This window comes from Dermatophagoides pteronyssinus, unplaced genomic scaffold, assembly GCF_027571235.1.
Source record: "Dermatophagoides pteronyssinus isolate colony J.1.1.1.1 unplaced genomic scaffold, Derpt_VIB-CSIC_2022.12 sq0014, whole genome shotgun sequence".
In the NCBI taxonomy this organism is placed as follows: domain Eukaryota; kingdom Metazoa; phylum Arthropoda; class Arachnida; order Sarcoptiformes; family Pyroglyphidae; genus Dermatophagoides; species Dermatophagoides pteronyssinus.
The window spans coordinates 842,010-859,327 of record NW_027461538.1 but is presented as its reverse complement, the minus strand read 5'-3'; the positions used below and the strand labels follow the sequence as shown (position 1 = coordinate 859,327).

General features: G+C 29.6%; 2 protein-coding genes and 1 long non-coding RNA gene across 4 annotated transcripts in view; all 3 read right to left on the bottom strand.

Annotated features, from left to right (window-relative positions):
* The window catches only part of LOC113797133 (uncharacterized), a 36,944-nt gene extending 21,949 nt beyond the window's left edge, over nt 1-14,995 (bottom strand). The window contains exon 1 of one of the 2 annotated variants that reach the window (XM_075821973.1): nt 12,746-14,995. In XM_075821973.1, coding sequence (XP_075678088.1) covers nt 12,746-13,766 — 1,021 coding nt within the window. In that variant the 5' untranslated portion in view covers nt 13,767-14,995. The remainder of the gene's footprint in view (nt 1-12,745) is intronic. The other variant, XM_075821974.1, reaches the window with a different exon arrangement.
* LOC142645527 (uncharacterized) lies at nt 4,067-5,811 on the bottom strand. Its single transcript, XM_075821939.1, has one exon. It carries the CDS (start codon nt 5,764-5,766, stop codon nt 4,174-4,176), a length of 1,593 nt encoding a protein of 530 aa, XP_075678054.1. The 5' UTR covers nt 5,767-5,811; the 3' UTR covers nt 4,067-4,173.
* Nucleotides 14,996-15,122: 127 nt separating the features above from the next.
* LOC142645542 (uncharacterized) lies at nt 15,123-17,259 on the bottom strand. Its single transcript, XR_012846657.1, has 4 exons — nt 16,948-17,259; nt 16,190-16,843; nt 15,484-16,125; nt 15,123-15,351 (listed from the first exon to the last, which is right to left on the bottom strand). It is a non-coding gene; the product is annotated as an uncharacterized LOC142645542 (long non-coding RNA).
* Between the last annotated feature and the right edge of the window lie 59 nt (nt 17,260-17,318).

Below are 17,318 nucleotides of genomic sequence, written 5' to 3'. Positions count from 1 at the left end.
CTAATGTTGTCCAAAATTCAAATATTTCCAACGTTAAAACATTTGGAACAGAAAATGAATCCAAAACAACATTCAGTTGGAATTAAACGATCTGTATGCACAAGGGGAGCAAAAGAAAAAATTCCATAAATATTGACTACCATCATCATTTAATATGAAACAAAATGGTGGGAAACTTTTAAAAAATAATAATGACATTTTTTTCATCAGAAAAATATAATTTGCATTTTGGAAAAATGCGAGCAAAAAAAACTATATGATAATTTAATAATACAGGTAAGCAAGTAAGGTAAGTAATGCAAGTAAGCGTAAGATAAGCGAATCGTGTGAAAACTAATATTAATGATTTTTTTCAATTCAATTTTATATATTTCAATTTGTTTTGTTTGTTGTTGATGATGATGATTATGACATTTGTGAATATGTGTAGCATATATTTGTGCACCTAAATTATTATTTTTTTTGTTGGGATTTAAATTGAGATCAAGTACATCGATCAATGATGATGATAATGATAATGATGATGAGAAAAAAAATAAGGATTCCCATTCAAAAAACAATCGAATCGAAATTCAATAAAAATCAAGGTTTCATTTATGATTTGACCATCAGAATCATCATGTAATAATGTTAACAAACAACAACAGCAACAATCCATCAATAACGATTAGATGTTTTTTTTTGCTTTTCGTTTTGTAATTTTTTTTTATTAGCAAGAAAAAAAATTGGCCTCATTCATATTCATGGACATTTTGATTTTTCCACTTTCCAATTTTATGCGGAATGTGTATGTGTGTGTTTGGCCCATACATAAATTTCGCTAATCCAATGTCAGAAAAAAAATGCTTTTAGGCAAGCATCAATTTTTTGCTTCAAAGCCAAATTTAAGCGGACAAAAAATTTATAGGTGATTTATTTGATGATTTTAGTAGAAGAAAGGGAAAACAAACATATCATTCCTTTTTTGTGGGGGGGATTATTATCGGATGGGTGTGTAGGTCACAAGTTTGAACATTTGACCTGGCCACCAAATAAGGAGAAAATCATTATCATCATCATTTTTGCTCCAATTTTCGAATCAAATCAATCGATATGATCAAAGTTGGCACTTTTTTTTCATTGAAAGTTTCACTGCAGAAAAAAAGCAGAAAAATAGATTAATCCGATGCAAAAATGGCAGAAAAAAATTAATTGATTCAAAATGATCAATTTTCAAATGATTTTTTCGAATCAAAAATCAAACAAAAAAAATGATACAAATATGGATTGGATGCCTTCATTCATTCGGGTTCAACAGCGAAAAGATTTCCGCCTTTGATTATCATCATCATCATCATCGTTGTTGATGAAAAAAAAGGTTCTTCAATGAAACAACTGAATGAATGAATGGCAGGCGAAACAAACATCACGAATTTGAACATGATGTTTTTTTGAATTGAACAACAATTAGAACCGGCGTTTATTCAAATCACTTCAAATGTTGATGATGCCCAAGCCTTTTTTAACATATTTTCCTATTACGGTGATATTTTTTGAACAGGCAAAGTGTTTTTGGATCAACTTTTCAACAACAAAAAGATGTAAATGTTGATTGGATGGGAATGTAGATCATTCCAAAAAAACTTTTACTTTTTTTCTCCATCACAATCACCAAAATGATCAACAACAAAAAAATTGGCAATTTTTTTTTTGTTTTGAAAAATCAAGACAAAAAATATCGATCAAACAAGCTTTCTATATTTGGTCAAATTTTTTTTCTTCTTCTTTTTTGAAATGTTCATAAATTTTGTCTACATTCTTTTCTTCTTGTTTTGGCTATTTCTAGCCTCGATGATCATCATCATAGTCAGGGAATTCAATTAACATTATTTGAACATCATCAATAAGAAATGTTGGGCGCCATGTTTACTTCGATCAAACACCAACAAACAACAACAAACAAACAAGGTCAAGATGAATGAATGAAGTAATAAATTATCAATTCATTCATAACCACCAGTACCGGACAATTGAAAATAGAAATACCGATTGATTTTTCATTTAGTTTTCAATCTTTCCTTCGATACAGGTTGGTTGGTTGATGTGCCCGGCGCTATTTCTACCTCTGTCTCTCTCTTCTTTTTCTCATCATATTGACCTCATTCTTTGTTTGCCAAAATCGACTCGAAAGGTCGATATATCAGAAAAGATTTATTCGTGATGATGATGATGATTTTCGTTAAAAAAACAGCAGAACAAAAACTTGATCGTCGAAATTGATTTCAATTTTGTCAATAATGAAGAAGAACTTTTTTGCTACTTCGAAATTGGTCGGTTGGTTGGTTCAATTAGCGCCTTTTTTTTTGCTTACGAAGACGATCGATATTAGTGAGTAAGTGATCTATATGGATGATGATTTGGTTTCGGGTCACCAAACCCAAACAAAACAAAACACAAGACAATTTCGATGATGATGATGATGATAATGGTGACAACAGAAGAAGAAAAAAAACGAGGAAGTAATGAATAAAAATTCATTTTTTTTCAATTTGCTTCTCTGCAACAACAACGAAAATCATCTTCACATTAATATTCGAAACGACAATTTTTTTCTTCAAAATTTAATCAAAAAAAGAAGAAAATTTCCATACCGATTTCCCCGACGAATATATATCGATTTGGCGACGAAAAAGCTGGGGATAATCTCTTCGAAACGTTGATTTGATTTGAATTTAGTCAGTCAAGTCAGATGAAAAATTTTGTTCAGATAAAAATTCATAATCAAAGTGAGATAATAATAATTTTCAGCGAATTTGTTTTTTTTTGCTTGCACAGTCGAATGATTTTCTCGGTCAAATCGAACGATGAACGAACAAATTTCATTCAATCAAGTGTCGTCATCATCATTAATAATAATAAAAAAATTGTCAACGATTTTTTTAGACAGAAGACCATCGGTCATCGGATAAACATTTGAAATCGAAAATCATAAAAAACGAAACGAAACGAAACGAAAATCGCTTCTTTTCGTTTTCTTCTTCAAACGAAAACACAAATTTTTTATTGAATCAAAAAAAAATTGAAATTAATGATACTTGTTTTTTTGGACAACTTGTTGACCGGCTTCAAGACCGGTATCATAATCATCATCATCATCGATAAATAAAATTGAAGAAAAAATAAAAAACCGTTCGAAATTTCGAATGTTTTTTTTCTGCTTCTTTTCTTTTTCAAATCGTTCGAAAACTATTTCAACAAAATGATGATTATAATGATAAAATAGAATCGAATCCTTCACTTCTCTTCTCTCTTTGGCTATTTATAGAACTTCATCATATTTGTTCAAACACAACGATATAATAATAAACATTCGAAATGTTTATTTTTTTTTCAATAAAATATTTACTTTTTTCTTTTTTTTTTTGTTGTTTGTTTGTGAAAAATAAACGAAAAAAAATTTTGAACAAACATCAGGTAAGTAGCATTTTTAGCATCATCATTATCGTTGTTTTTTTGTTGTTGTTGTTATCCAGGATTAGGTCAACATTATTATTATGATTGTTGCAAAAGGGGCTAGTGAAAGGATATCTTTTTCCTTTCGGACATTGTTCATTCATAATCATAATCATCATAAACAGGACAAAGATCATTACCGGTTGGCCGGTTTTGCTGGCTGCTGTTTCAACTGACCTAATGCATTATGTTTTTCCATTATAGGAAAATATTCAAAGCTGAACACGATAATTATTTTTTTTTCTGTATGTGAATTACCAGACAAACATACAAGCAGCATACCACCACCACCACTCCTGTTTTTTCCTTCAATTCTTATCGGGTAAAAATAGTCCTCGACGAAAAACGACATCATCAAGTCTCATCTATGAATATTGAAAGAAAATTCAATATAAAAAAAAATCCACGCAATCAATGAATGAATGGATCGATAGCCTTGATCTTAATTTGAATATCATCATCATCACACTGCAAAGTGGATCACAAAAAAAAATTTCATTCAATGAAATAATGACAAAATCTTGAACTTGTCATCATCACATTCATCAAAAGTATTGCGCATTTTTACTTGTGGTGAAAGAAGAAAAAAATTTATTTTAATGATTATTAATGATTTCGAAATTCTCTATGTTTGAAAATGATGATCAAGGATTTTTTTTATATCGATAAACTTTGGAATTATTATTTTTTGTAACGGGGTTTTCTATTACGACGGCCACTACCACCACCAGTTGGTAATCGACTTGTTGAATATCGATTCATTGATGATTGACGATATGATGATGATGATGGTGGTGGTGATCTTCTAGATGATTTCTGACGATATGATGATCTTCTCATAGAATTTGGTCTATCCATACTACTATTACTACTACTGTTTGCTAATGATGATGATGATTTTATTATTGATGATGATGGAGGTGACGATGATGGTGATGCTTGAAATCCCGAACCACCAGAACCATATCTTGATTTTAAATATGGATCAAATTTATTATATGTTGATGGACTTGTTTTCAACATTGTTGATGTAATTTTATGCCATATTAATCTATTGGCTGATGATGTTGAATTATTTCCATTATTTTGTCGTTTATAAACGGCAAAATAATAAATCAAAAATGATACTAATAATATTATTGAAAAAAACCCAATAACCAATATGATCATTATTTCTATATTGAATTTTGGTTCATTTTCATCATCATGATATGGAAAATCATCTGATGGTTTTTCAGCTTGTTCTTGACAACAAAAAAATTTTAATGTATCAAGAATACGATAGGAAAAACTTTGATCAAATATTGTTAATATACGATTATCAATAGCAATGGTAAAATGTTCATTATATGAAATCAAATATAATGTAGTTGTCGTTATAAAACCATATTGAATTTGTGTAAATTTTTTATCATTATCATTATATTGTGAATGTTCAATAATATCATCATCATTTGGACATGATTGTTCTTCTAAACTTAAACGTTTCGATGTTGATAAAAGACAAATATTTCCTTTCAATATAAATGTTGTATGTTTTATAAGAAATAAACGAAAATAAAATTGATTATATTGTTTATCAATAATAATTATAAATGTATTTGATTGAGCATTTATCATTATTAAATTATAATCATCATCATTCATGGATGAATTTGTTGTTAAATATTTATTCATCATATTTGAAAGTGATTCAATATCATTGGTTATTGATGAATGACTTGAATATTCATATTGATTTGTACCATTATCGTTAATATTGGTCATGTTTTTGATAAAAACATCAAAACGAATATTTGTTGGATTGATTTCCTGACGTAATGCAATACCAAAATAATTATGCAGTAATGAATTGGTTTTTGGTAAGAAATTTATCAAATTTTCCAACTCAATATTCATATCGATAAATTTTGTATTAAGATTTTGAAGAAAAAATTTTCTACCCGTTGTTAGATTACAATAATTTCGATCATCATTTAAACGTTTTGATGATTGATCATAAATTGTAACCGAAAGATCCATATTAAATTGATAAATACGATTATCTATAATCGATATGGATATTGTATTGAATAATGTACGTACACCACAATCAATTATTTCATCATAATCATTACCGAACCAAGGTATCGATTCTATTGATAATGTTGTTAGATTTGATTGTACGGTTGTTGGTATTGTTGTTGTTGTTGTTGTTGGTGGTGCTGAATTAATCATTTGAATATTATAATTAAAAATCAATATGATTAAAATGAAAATCATTCGATTGATCATTGTTTAATCCAATCGAATCGATCGATCAATCACATCAGAACTATAGAATGGTGAATTTATATTCGCTCGAAACAAAGCAAAAAACCTCGAAACAAAACAAACAATTCAGGCGCAACAATCGCAAAGCAAGGAAAAAAAATTAAATTTTCTCCAAAAAAATTATGATGTAATTAAGAGTCCCCTTTTTTTGTTTTCATGGTTAAGGTTGATTGTGTTAAATGAAAACCACCATTGTTGTTAGGCTAAAATTAGCCATTTGTTTTTTGTTTGACAATTTTTTTTTGCAAAACATTCAAGGAATATGGTTAAATGTCTAATGGATAACCGGATGATCATCATCAGGTTGTTGTTTATTTTTGTCATCATATAATGAATTAACCAAAGAAAAAGCAAAAAAAAGGAAAATCTTTTCGGTGGCTATTTAAACCCAAAAATAATTTCCATTGTTTTATGCAAAAAGAGATGTTTTTTAGAATTAAAAAGAGAGATTACCCCCAAAAAAACAATGATCAAGAACAATGATGATTTTCATGATCATTTTTCTCATTTAAGTTTGGTGAGAAATCCTTCGGCAATGACCATAATAATAATAATAATTTTCTCTTCTTTTTTGCCTATTTCAACCAAACTGTGTTGATCTATTAATAGAAATTTTCTTTTTTTTTCTTTCGTTTTTTCCCGTACACATAACGGGTCTTTCAATTCATATTTTTGTTTGTCGGACGATGGCTAATTTCTGAGAGCGAAAGAGACAGAGATGCTCAGGTTTTTTTTCTTTGAACAAAATCAACCAACTGACCGACCGACTGAGCAACCGAAATGTATGTTATCATGAATTTGGCATCAAAAAACTGATCATAAAATGATGCTGACCAGACACAAGCATCAACATCGTCATCAAAAGTAGCAGCAAAAATGAAATTAAATTAAATGAAAAGAATGTCAAAATGACATTTTATTCAACAAATGGTCACACGATGAAGAATGAAGAAGTAAAGAACAAAAAAAACAAAGATTTCAATCTTTCAACTGAACTGACCACATTACCAATCTTTGATGTGTGTGTGGTCACATCCAGTGGTTGCCTGGTTGTTTAGATGTTTTCGTGCAACGATAATAAACATTAAAAAGGAATTAGGCGCCACTATAGTCATAATCATCAAAACGAAAATCTTGACTGAACGGATAAATCGTCAATTGCTCCAAATGATCATTCAATTACACTAGACTTTTAAAAACTAAAAAATTAAGGTGAACATTATCATCATCAACATTTTCATTTCTGACATCGTATCGATCATTGGTGATGCCAAAAATAGAAAGTCAACTTTTCTCTTTTCTCTTTTGTTCATGTCGGATGTTATTGTTGGATTTTTTTTTTTTTTGATTTTTTACAAAAAAAAGTTGAATTTTCACTGAATGAATAGCGGCGGCTGCGATATTCAATGCTGTTCAATGACATGTGAATTGAATTGAAAAGAATGAAAAAATGAACATCACACAGAAGTCAGCCAGCCAACCTGGATAAAAATAGCCGCCATTCAATTTTTTTTATAATAATCGATTTCGATTGTATCAATCATTTTCGTTGTTCAATTATCCAGTGACATCAATGGATCATTTTGTTTCACTGAAAAGAGTTTTTCATTTCGTTCAATATAATGGCTATCAGATTTCATCATTTATGGATGATTTATATATGGGCAAAATATGTTTTTCAAGAAAAACAAAAACAAAGAAAAAAATTCATAAATGATGGGCGCGTTCGAAAAGTTTTTTTCCGACCGATTTTTTTTGTTGTTCGGGTTAAATTCCTATCAAAAGGTGTCGATTATCATATCGATGATGATAATGATAAAGATTGGCCATTGAAAATTCGAAAATAGAATGGCCCAAAACAATGAAAAAACCAATCCTGTGTTTTGGCCAAAGTTTCGTGTTTCATTACAAATAATCAATGGATTTTTTTTAACCCTGCATCAACAACAACGGCCAAAAAATATTTTCTCCAAAATCAAAATTGTGAATCAAAATGAATGAATGTATCCTTGATTATTAGATCGATGATTGATGATGATAGAATGGATGCACAATATGTACCTAAAAGTAGATCAAAATAATGATGATGATGATGATATGATTACATATTGCCATTATCATCATTAATATCATGATCAATGAAAAATTCTGAAAAAAATGTTTTTCCAGAAAGAAATTTGCCCGAAAGCAAAAAATCTTCCTGGTTTCTGAATTGGAAAAATTTATCGCTTCTGTTAGCGAAATTGTTGTTGTTGTAGATCATCATTATCCGATTATTAAAAATCTTATGGTTATTTATTGATCGATCAATCAATCAATAAGTCAACCAAATGATCAAAACACAAACAATGAACAAATAAATCACGCCTGATGATGATGATGATCATTATTGTTTTATCAGATCAAAAAATACAAGTTTTTTTGATTATCAAAATAGATTTCACATCCGAATCAATCAATCAAATCAATAATGTTTGTTTTTTTTCGATCAGAGCCAAAAAACAAAACGTTAATTACTTCAGCGACCAGGTAAAACACATGCGAAATTTTTTTTTTGGCAAAATCAACATCAGGTAAAAATGGGCACACACACAAAAAAAACTAATTCGATGAATAATGATTGGCTGGCTGTAACATCCATACAATGGAAGATCTGAACAAAAAACTTTCGAGCTTCTTGCTTGCTTGCTTTTTTTCAAACATCTTTTTTTTCAAAATTCAATTTTTCAATTCAAAAAAAACGACGACGACAACAACAAAGGCTTAAAAGACATTATCATCATCAAGATCCGATTATAATGGTCATTATCATTCACAAATACAGTGATAACCCGGGTAAGAGAAAAATTGATTTTTTTTCTCTCTATCTTCTCACTCTTGACCACCATCGCAACTTTTAGAAAAAAAAATGTTACACTAAAAATAGCCACAAAACAAGAAAAAGAAAAAAAAGTTAAACACGGTTGCTACAATGACGATGACCAACATATGGTTGACCATTCAGAAAAGAAAAAAAACATGAACATTATGATGATGATACATAATGATCATCATCATTTTTTGATCAATTTTATTGTTTGGTTGATGATGATGATGATTTATCTTCATCATCGGCTGACTGATGTTACCAACAACAACGAACAAACCAAACCACCATATCCATATCATTCAATGTTTTTTCATTCATTCAAAAATGGATGATGGATGATCAAACGAACGAAGGTAAATCATCATCATTATCAAATCCATGCCGGTGTAAAACAAACATCACATGACTTGGATAATCATCCGGCCGCATCCATTTTTTTCTGAAAAAAAACAAAGTTTTTGCTTTGTTGTTAAGAACATCGAAGGGTGGTTTTTGATGTCTTTATGTTTATACTTATAAGGATGAATGCCTTGTTCTTTGTCAGGAATTTGTCATTTTTTCCCTCTGAAATGAAATGAAATGATTTTATTGACTAATTTAAATAAATTTTTAAAAAAGAAACTTACAACCAAACTTTATGGACATGTTAATTATCATTCTTAAAAAGGTGTTTTTTTTCGCCAACTAATAATGATAATAACATCACATTTAACAAACGGGAAAAAAATTATTCATTTTTTTTCTCATGAAGGCAAAGCATGGAAAAGACCTTCCAAATAGAAGCATCGATGATCCGAAACCGAAAAAAAGGTAAGAAAAATGTTTTGTAAACAACAACAGGGAAAAAAACAAGCAAAAACCTGTTGATGATGATCATAAATAACATCATCATCAAAACAAAACAAAAACAACAAATAAATTATCAAAAAACAAAAACAAACATCGAAAAAATGTGTTTGTTTGTTTTGGATATATCCGTTATGTTGTGTTCGAATTCGATGTTGGCCCCATTTTTTTTTGCTCATTCGATACAATCGATTATTATGTCGTGCAACTAAAAGAATGGATCGTTCAATCATTCAAAATGATTGACAGGAATGATTATGATGATGATGATGATGATGGTTTACCCTATGTGATTAACTTATGGTTATTTTTTTCTTTAAAAAAAAGAAAAACGAAATACCTCGCCATACTTCTTCTACCATCATCATCATTATCATTATCATTGAACTTCGCATTTCATTTGTTCTTCTTCTTCATACGAAATCAGCCAGTATTTGTTTGATATTCATCAAATGATTGATGTGACACATACCTCTCTCTCATTGTGTAATGATAATGGAAAGAAAATTGTTTTTTTTTCATAACGAAAAAACCCCCTCCTGAACATTACATAATCGATTCATTTTTCATTTCAACCCTCCATTATCATTGTATACTTGAGGGGGGGAATTTACCAATTTCGAATGTTTTTTTTTTTGAAAAATTTAGATCCACCCCATCATCATCTTATGTCATGAATATGATGATGATGATGATCTTTAACAAAGACATTTTTTTTCAATTATCAAGCCATTCAAACTCAACCAAAAAAAAAATTTCAATAAAAATGATAATTTTTCTTTCTTTCTTTCTTTACAAATACAGCCGGCCAGAATGATTCAGTTGTTGTTGTTGTTTTTCCGCCTAAACAAATGTCAAATATCAATCAAATCAAAAAAAAAACTAAACATTTTTTTTGCATTGTTCATCACCCTTGTTTCTCTGGCCAAAAATCTCGACCATCAAGGTTTTTTCAAAGAAATTCATTTCAAAAAATGATTAAAAAACAACAACAACATTCGTTATGTAAACTGACTGAAATTATCATCATTTTTATTTTGTCTATTCGAATCGATTAGTAACGGAAAAACACATACACAGATTTTTTCTCCTTTTTCGTCGAAAAAAAACAGAAACAAATGAAGCGAAACCACCACAAAAATGCCATTAAAAAACCGAAAACCATCGAATATAATGATAATATTTACCTATCACCACCACCAAACATTTATGTAAACCAAACATGAAAAAAAATTTGGTTCAAATTACAAGTTTTCAACCGACAATTCGTCGTTGTGTTGTTTGAAGAAGAAAAATAATCGATACTATCGATTATCATTATTTTGTTTTTTTTCCGAATCTTATTTTCCAAAGCTTGTTATATATCATTCATTATTCACAATGATTTTCCATTGTTTTTTGTTTTGTTTGTGTAAATAATAATTCGCCCCAATTCGTTTCCCACACATATAAAAAAAGGACATTTTTTTCAACAAAACAAAGAAGGCAAGAAATCATATAATCGGTTTTCACATGATCGGTTGTTGATGATGATGATCAAAATGTCATGTGTAAATAAAAATGATGATGATGATAATGGAGATTGATATCGGTTGACCTCAAAATCAAATGATAAAAAATTCACCATGGTCAAATATTCATGGTTATTGTCTGGACGCGACAATTTTATGGACAACAAGGGTAGTCCAGTTCTGGTCATCCGAAATTGACAATCAAATTAATTCATTGCATCTAAAATGACAAAAACGTGATTGAAATTGAATTCAGAAAAAAAAGTTTAATTTCTTTCTTTCGTTTTAGTCATTCTTATCATCATTCACTCTACATTGTGACCATCAAAAAAAAAGAACAGTAAATTCATTGCTTCATTGATTTTTATGACTTTATTCAAAGAAGAATAATAAGGAAAACAAAGTTAATGTTGACAATCAAATTATTGAAATTCATCCTGATCATCATCATAATTAATTAATCACCAAATTGATTTCAACTGAAACTTTCACACACAAAAAACAAAACAAACAAACAAAAAACGCAAATGGCAAACATTAAAAATTGTCATTTGTCAACGAGAAGAAAAACAAACGAAAAAGAAGAATGTTTCGAAGAAGAAAAAAAACAAGTCCAAGGTCCCCAAAAAACTGTAACATTTTTTGAATAAATTTCAATCATTATTATTATTCAATGTTTTTGTTGTTGTTGCATGACAATCATCATCATTATTGTGTTATATAATCTCCTTTTATAATAATAATAATCATACTGGCCTTTTGTTTTTTGTTTTCTGATGTTTGTTTTGTGTTTTTGTTTGACGTTTCTCTTCAAAAAACAAACAAATGGAAAAAACTTTCTCAAACGAACGAAAACAATTCCTAATTGCTTCATCTTCTTTTTTTTTATTCATCATCGGTGGACTAGAAAATTTTGTTTTCGTCGAAAATTGAAAAAAAAACATTTTTTTTGCTACAAAAAAAAAGTTGTTTGCTTTTGGAACAATTTTTCGATTCGATCCATTTCATTTGGTTACAATTTTAATTGATAATTATGATGCTGACTGACTGACTGATTGATGGTCACCAAACATCAGCAATCAACACGAAAACAAAATCTATTTTTATATAATGTGAATTAAGCTAATTTAGTGGCCAGTTTGTAAAAAGATTCATCGATCCAGAAACATATAAACAAAGTTGTTGTGACAACAACATTTTTGTTACTATTTTCAATCATCATCATCATCGGGTCAACGACAAAAAGTTTAAATGATGCGTCATGAAAGCATCATCAAAATGTTGTCCCCCTCTCAATAAAAATAAAAATAAATTGATTTCATTTAATTCGCATCATTGATGATGATGATCAAATAGAAAAAGGGAAAAATACATGTTTAACAAACTTAAAATAGAAATACTTGAAAAAAAACGGTGTTTCGGTAAAATTGTTATTGTCGATTAGTAAAAGATCTTACTTTCTTACGTTTTTATCTGAATGAAACATCAAATCAACCTGCGATAAAATGCACCAAGTTATCTTCTTCTTGGAAATAATCAGGTGAAAATTAGTATCTTTTTTTAGTATTTTTTCAGCAGGTTTTCTTTTTTAATGGAACAAAACTTTGCTTCGAGGTATACGGATTTTTTTCCAAAAAAAATGACAAAAATTTTGTCACACATAAAAGTCTAAATAGTAAAAAAATTTGAAGAAAAAAAAACTATTTCAACTTACATTGATTTTGTAATGGTTGTTGTTCATATTCAACAATAATTTGTTCAGGTATTGATGATTCTTGTTGAAGATATTGTTGTTGTTGATGATAATAATGGTGATTAGAAGGAGGCAGATGATAATGTTGTTGTTGTTGATAAAAATGATCACCAAAATTTTGATATGGTAATCTGATTGATTGCATAACATTACCACTTTCATCACCATATTGATCATCAACATTGGAATTCATTGATGATAATGGTGAATATTGTTGTTGTCGTTGTTGTTGTGATAAAAATGATGCAAATAAAAGTGGAAAATTTACTGGTGGTGATGATAATGATTGTGGTAAAAATTGTGGTCGATTTTGTCGATTTTGATGATGATCATCATTATTATGATTAATAATTTTAACAGCATCGGTTGACAATGATGATACGGCAATAATCATCATCATGGTCAATATGAGCAAATATGATTTATTATGATGATGATATGGCGATGATGATGTGGATGTGGATGAGGATTTTGTTGATGATGACCATATTGGATGATTATTATAATGCGAACGACAATTTGTCGTCGAAGACAACCACGCTCGCATCCAAATAAAGTATTTCATATCGATATTATTCATGTTTGGTGATGGTAACAAGGATGATGATGATGATAATTTTCTTCTTCGTTTTCGATGATGATCATCATCATTATCATTATATGATGGTTGTTGTTGTTGTTCCATAATATCCGTTTCATTTATGGTATTAATAAATAACGGTTTTGATGATTCATTGCAATCATCACCAACACTATTATCGTCGACAACAACAGAACACATTGTGGCTTTTGACCAATTTTGTTGTCCACTGTCATCATCATCATATTTAATATTTTTCAATGTCGTCGTCTTCGTGGTTTTTTGATGAATATTTTGACAATTTAAATTGTTGTCATCATTATCATAGTTGGTGGCGATTACTTTTCGTCGTCTTCGTTGTTGTTTTTCCACCAACATCATCATCATTATATCATCAACCATTTTTTTTATGTGGTTTGATGATTATGATGATTATGGATGATTTTTTTTAAGGATATTTTCAACAACAAAACACAGAAAAATTAAACATAAAATTAACAACAAACGCCTACAAACAAAACGAAAAATGGACAAACTATTTGTTGGCTACTTTTGGGCATTTGAAAATCACAAACAAAAAAAATGACGAAGAATCATTATCATTTGCAAAAACAAATGGCAAAATACACACACAGGGCACATACAAAACGATTCGGATGTTATGTGATGAAAACACACCGTTTTTTTTTGATTGTCGGTCAGATTCATTCATTCATTAACGGTCAACACAAACACAGATGTTAGATTGAAAAATGAAAAATCTATAAAATCTTTAGATCTATGGATATGGTGAATGGTTGGATATACTTTTTGCTACAAACATATTTCAACAAAAACAGTCAACATTGATTTTTATCATCAAAACAGAAACAGGGAAAAATCTTTTCCGACTATTTTCTCCCACACAAATGGTGGAACACACACTTAACGTTTTGGATCGTCACTTGTTGTTGTTGTTAATGTTGTTGTTGGACCAAACAAATAATGTTTGGCCATTGTATGTTGATTGAACTTTTCATTCATTCATTCATTCTTTTCAACTGAAAAAAAAATTTTTTCTTTTGGCCAAAAAATCTAGATCAGTTCAAAGCCACCAACACTAAATCAGTTTGCACGTGTTAACATTCAAGTGCAAGAATGACACATAAGATATTCAGAATGAAAGAAATTCAATTCATTCGTCGATCAATGATGTCGGAATTCAACTGATATCACACATTGATTTGATTGATTGATTGATTGATTATGTAACCGGCGTTAAACCAAAGTGTTGAATATTTGAATATTCAGGGGAAAAAAAAAGAAAAAACTGTCAAGAAACTGTTGTTGTTGACGATGGTTGGACGACATACACTGATCTGTAGCCGTTTCACAAGAGACTAAAGCACGAAGACAACAGTAAAAAATAATTCGGTCGAAAACAGATCAAAAAAGAGAATCCAAAAAACATTTTGGAAAACATAGTGGTGTGCAGCGATGATGAAGATGATGCTAACGGCAACAGGTGAAACACAGGTAAGATCTTCTTAGGAAGAGAGAAACGAAAGAGAAACTAATGTATTTCTTCTTTGAAGAAGAAAATCTTCCAAATTAAGAAAATCAACGAAACAAGAGAAAAAAACCGGTTTCTTGTGGCGCCAAAAATTATAACGGGACGATTTTGAATTTTTTTGAATTTTGAATTTCTCAATCGATGAATATTGATTAGCTGATTAATTAAATATATTCGTAATTAGTAAATCTTTAACTCTTTCGTCGTTCGATAAGCCTGTAAAATATTTTTAGTTTTTCAGTTTTTTGCAAAATTAAAATTGATTCACGGTCGATGGTCAACGTGTTAAGCATCCCTTGTATCAATGATAATCTCCATTCAATTAATCTTTGATCAAGGCTCCAATAGACAGATTTTTAGCCAACAAACACTGTGCAATATTGGTTGGCACCATTGACATTGACACACACACGCACACCTGTTGAATTCTTTAATCTTTTTTTCAGATAATGACCATTGTAACGATATGGTCATCGTTATCAATTTTTTTTCAAATAAAGCATCGAAAAACGAAAATGAAATCAATCAATTTGAAATGAGCGAAAAAAAACGATAACAAAATCTTACTGTGAAAATGATGATAATTGGCAACACACAACGCACAAAGATTAGCTTTTTTTTGCACATTCATTACATTCAGCAACAACATCGATCTCCCTTCCAAAAAAAACAAGGCCAACAAGGTTTTTGATGGTGAAATCAATTTAAATGTTGTTGTTTTCTTGATACAACAACAACAACATTATTCAACTACTATCAATGATAATTGGATTGGATTTTTTCAATGTTGTAATCTTGCTTGAAAAAATAAATAAATAAATTTTTGTGGCCAAAAAACAAAAACAATCGGTCAGCAGAAGACAATGTTAATGATCTTGAAATTGATCTCGAACAACAAAAATCGAAACGAAATGCGAATAAATCTCATTTTCGAAACAATTTGAAACCACAGCCACAATATTAATATTCAATACGTTTTGGTGAATATGGGAAAAATGAATTGTCTCTATATATTCAATTATCCAAATTAAGCATCGCATGTTTTACTTTTCTGACTTGTTCATTCTCATCACTATATTGACCATCATAGGATCACATCATTACCCATAACAAAAAAACGTCTTATTATTCATATGAGAATGTTCATCATCATCATCGACATTGCCATGACCAAAGGTGTTATCATTTCGAAATTTTCCAAAAAAAAATCTAAAATGTAAAAAAATGTAAAAAAAAGCAAAATTAATTTACATATTCATTTGATTATAATTACAGAGTGTGTTGAACAACAACAAAAAATCCAAAAGTCCAGCCAAAATCAATCGACAATTGAAGGTGTTCTGGAACGCTGATGACAATGATGATGAGTTTTTTTAAATTAAATTAAAAAAATTTTGTCATAAATTAAATTTGAAAGAAATGGCTGCAGATTTTTTCTTGTCTTTTTTTTCTGAATTTAATTAGGGTGCAAAACAAGTGAGAAAAAAAACAACAACTCGGACATTGTTGTTGTTGTTGTGTGTGTCCACACCATGATAATCATCTTCATTACAAATTTGTTTCGAAATGAGCCTTGTTTTGATTCGATTCGAAAACGCAAATACCAAATCGGTAAAAGTCATAGTTTTTTTTATTGTTCAATTTCCGATTTAAAAAAACAATCCAAAAAAAAATGATGTTGTTTGAACATTCATTCATTAAAATCCATTAATGTTAACCCCGGTGGCCATCAACCACCACCACCGCCGCCAACATGGCTTGTCGAAGATAATGGATTTTTCATTCGATCTATTTGGACATCACATTGATGGTGATGCACTAAAATAGAAATATCTTCTTATTTTTCGGTAAAAAATGATGTTCATCAAGTGGCAATGATGATGATCATGATGATCATGATTTTGATGATGATGATGATGATGGATATCTGCGAAAAAAAAGGGGCAAAGAAGAAAAAGAAAAAAAAGTAGGACAAGAACCAGTTTAACATTGAACTCGATATTATTATTATTATTATTATTATTAACCAACCTTTTGCATCTCATTTGGTTTACATTTCTTCTTTTCTTTTTATTCATTCATTCAATTTCAATTCAATTCGACCATAATATCATCATATCAAACAAACGGTAAAAAAAACACAATGATGTTCATAATGATAACGATAATTCTTCCAAAAAAGTCACACATATTGCCTCTCTTCTCTCTTTTTTTTACCATCTTGTTGATGATCATCATCATGGTCATCATCATTGAAAAAAGAATGATGACCACCAACCAAAACAGAACAAAAAAAAACGAAAAAAAATGAGAACAAAAGAATCCTTTCTTCCCCCCCTCCTCTCAACAAAAACATTCGAAATTTTTTTTATTTTAATGAGCTGTTCAAAGGGTAGATATCA

Bases quoted from the DNA above. Each gene is read 5' to 3' on its own strand.
- LOC142645527 (XM_075821939.1), bottom strand. From the start codon at position 5,766: ATGATCAATCGAATGATTTTCATTTTAATCATATTGATTTTTAATTAT.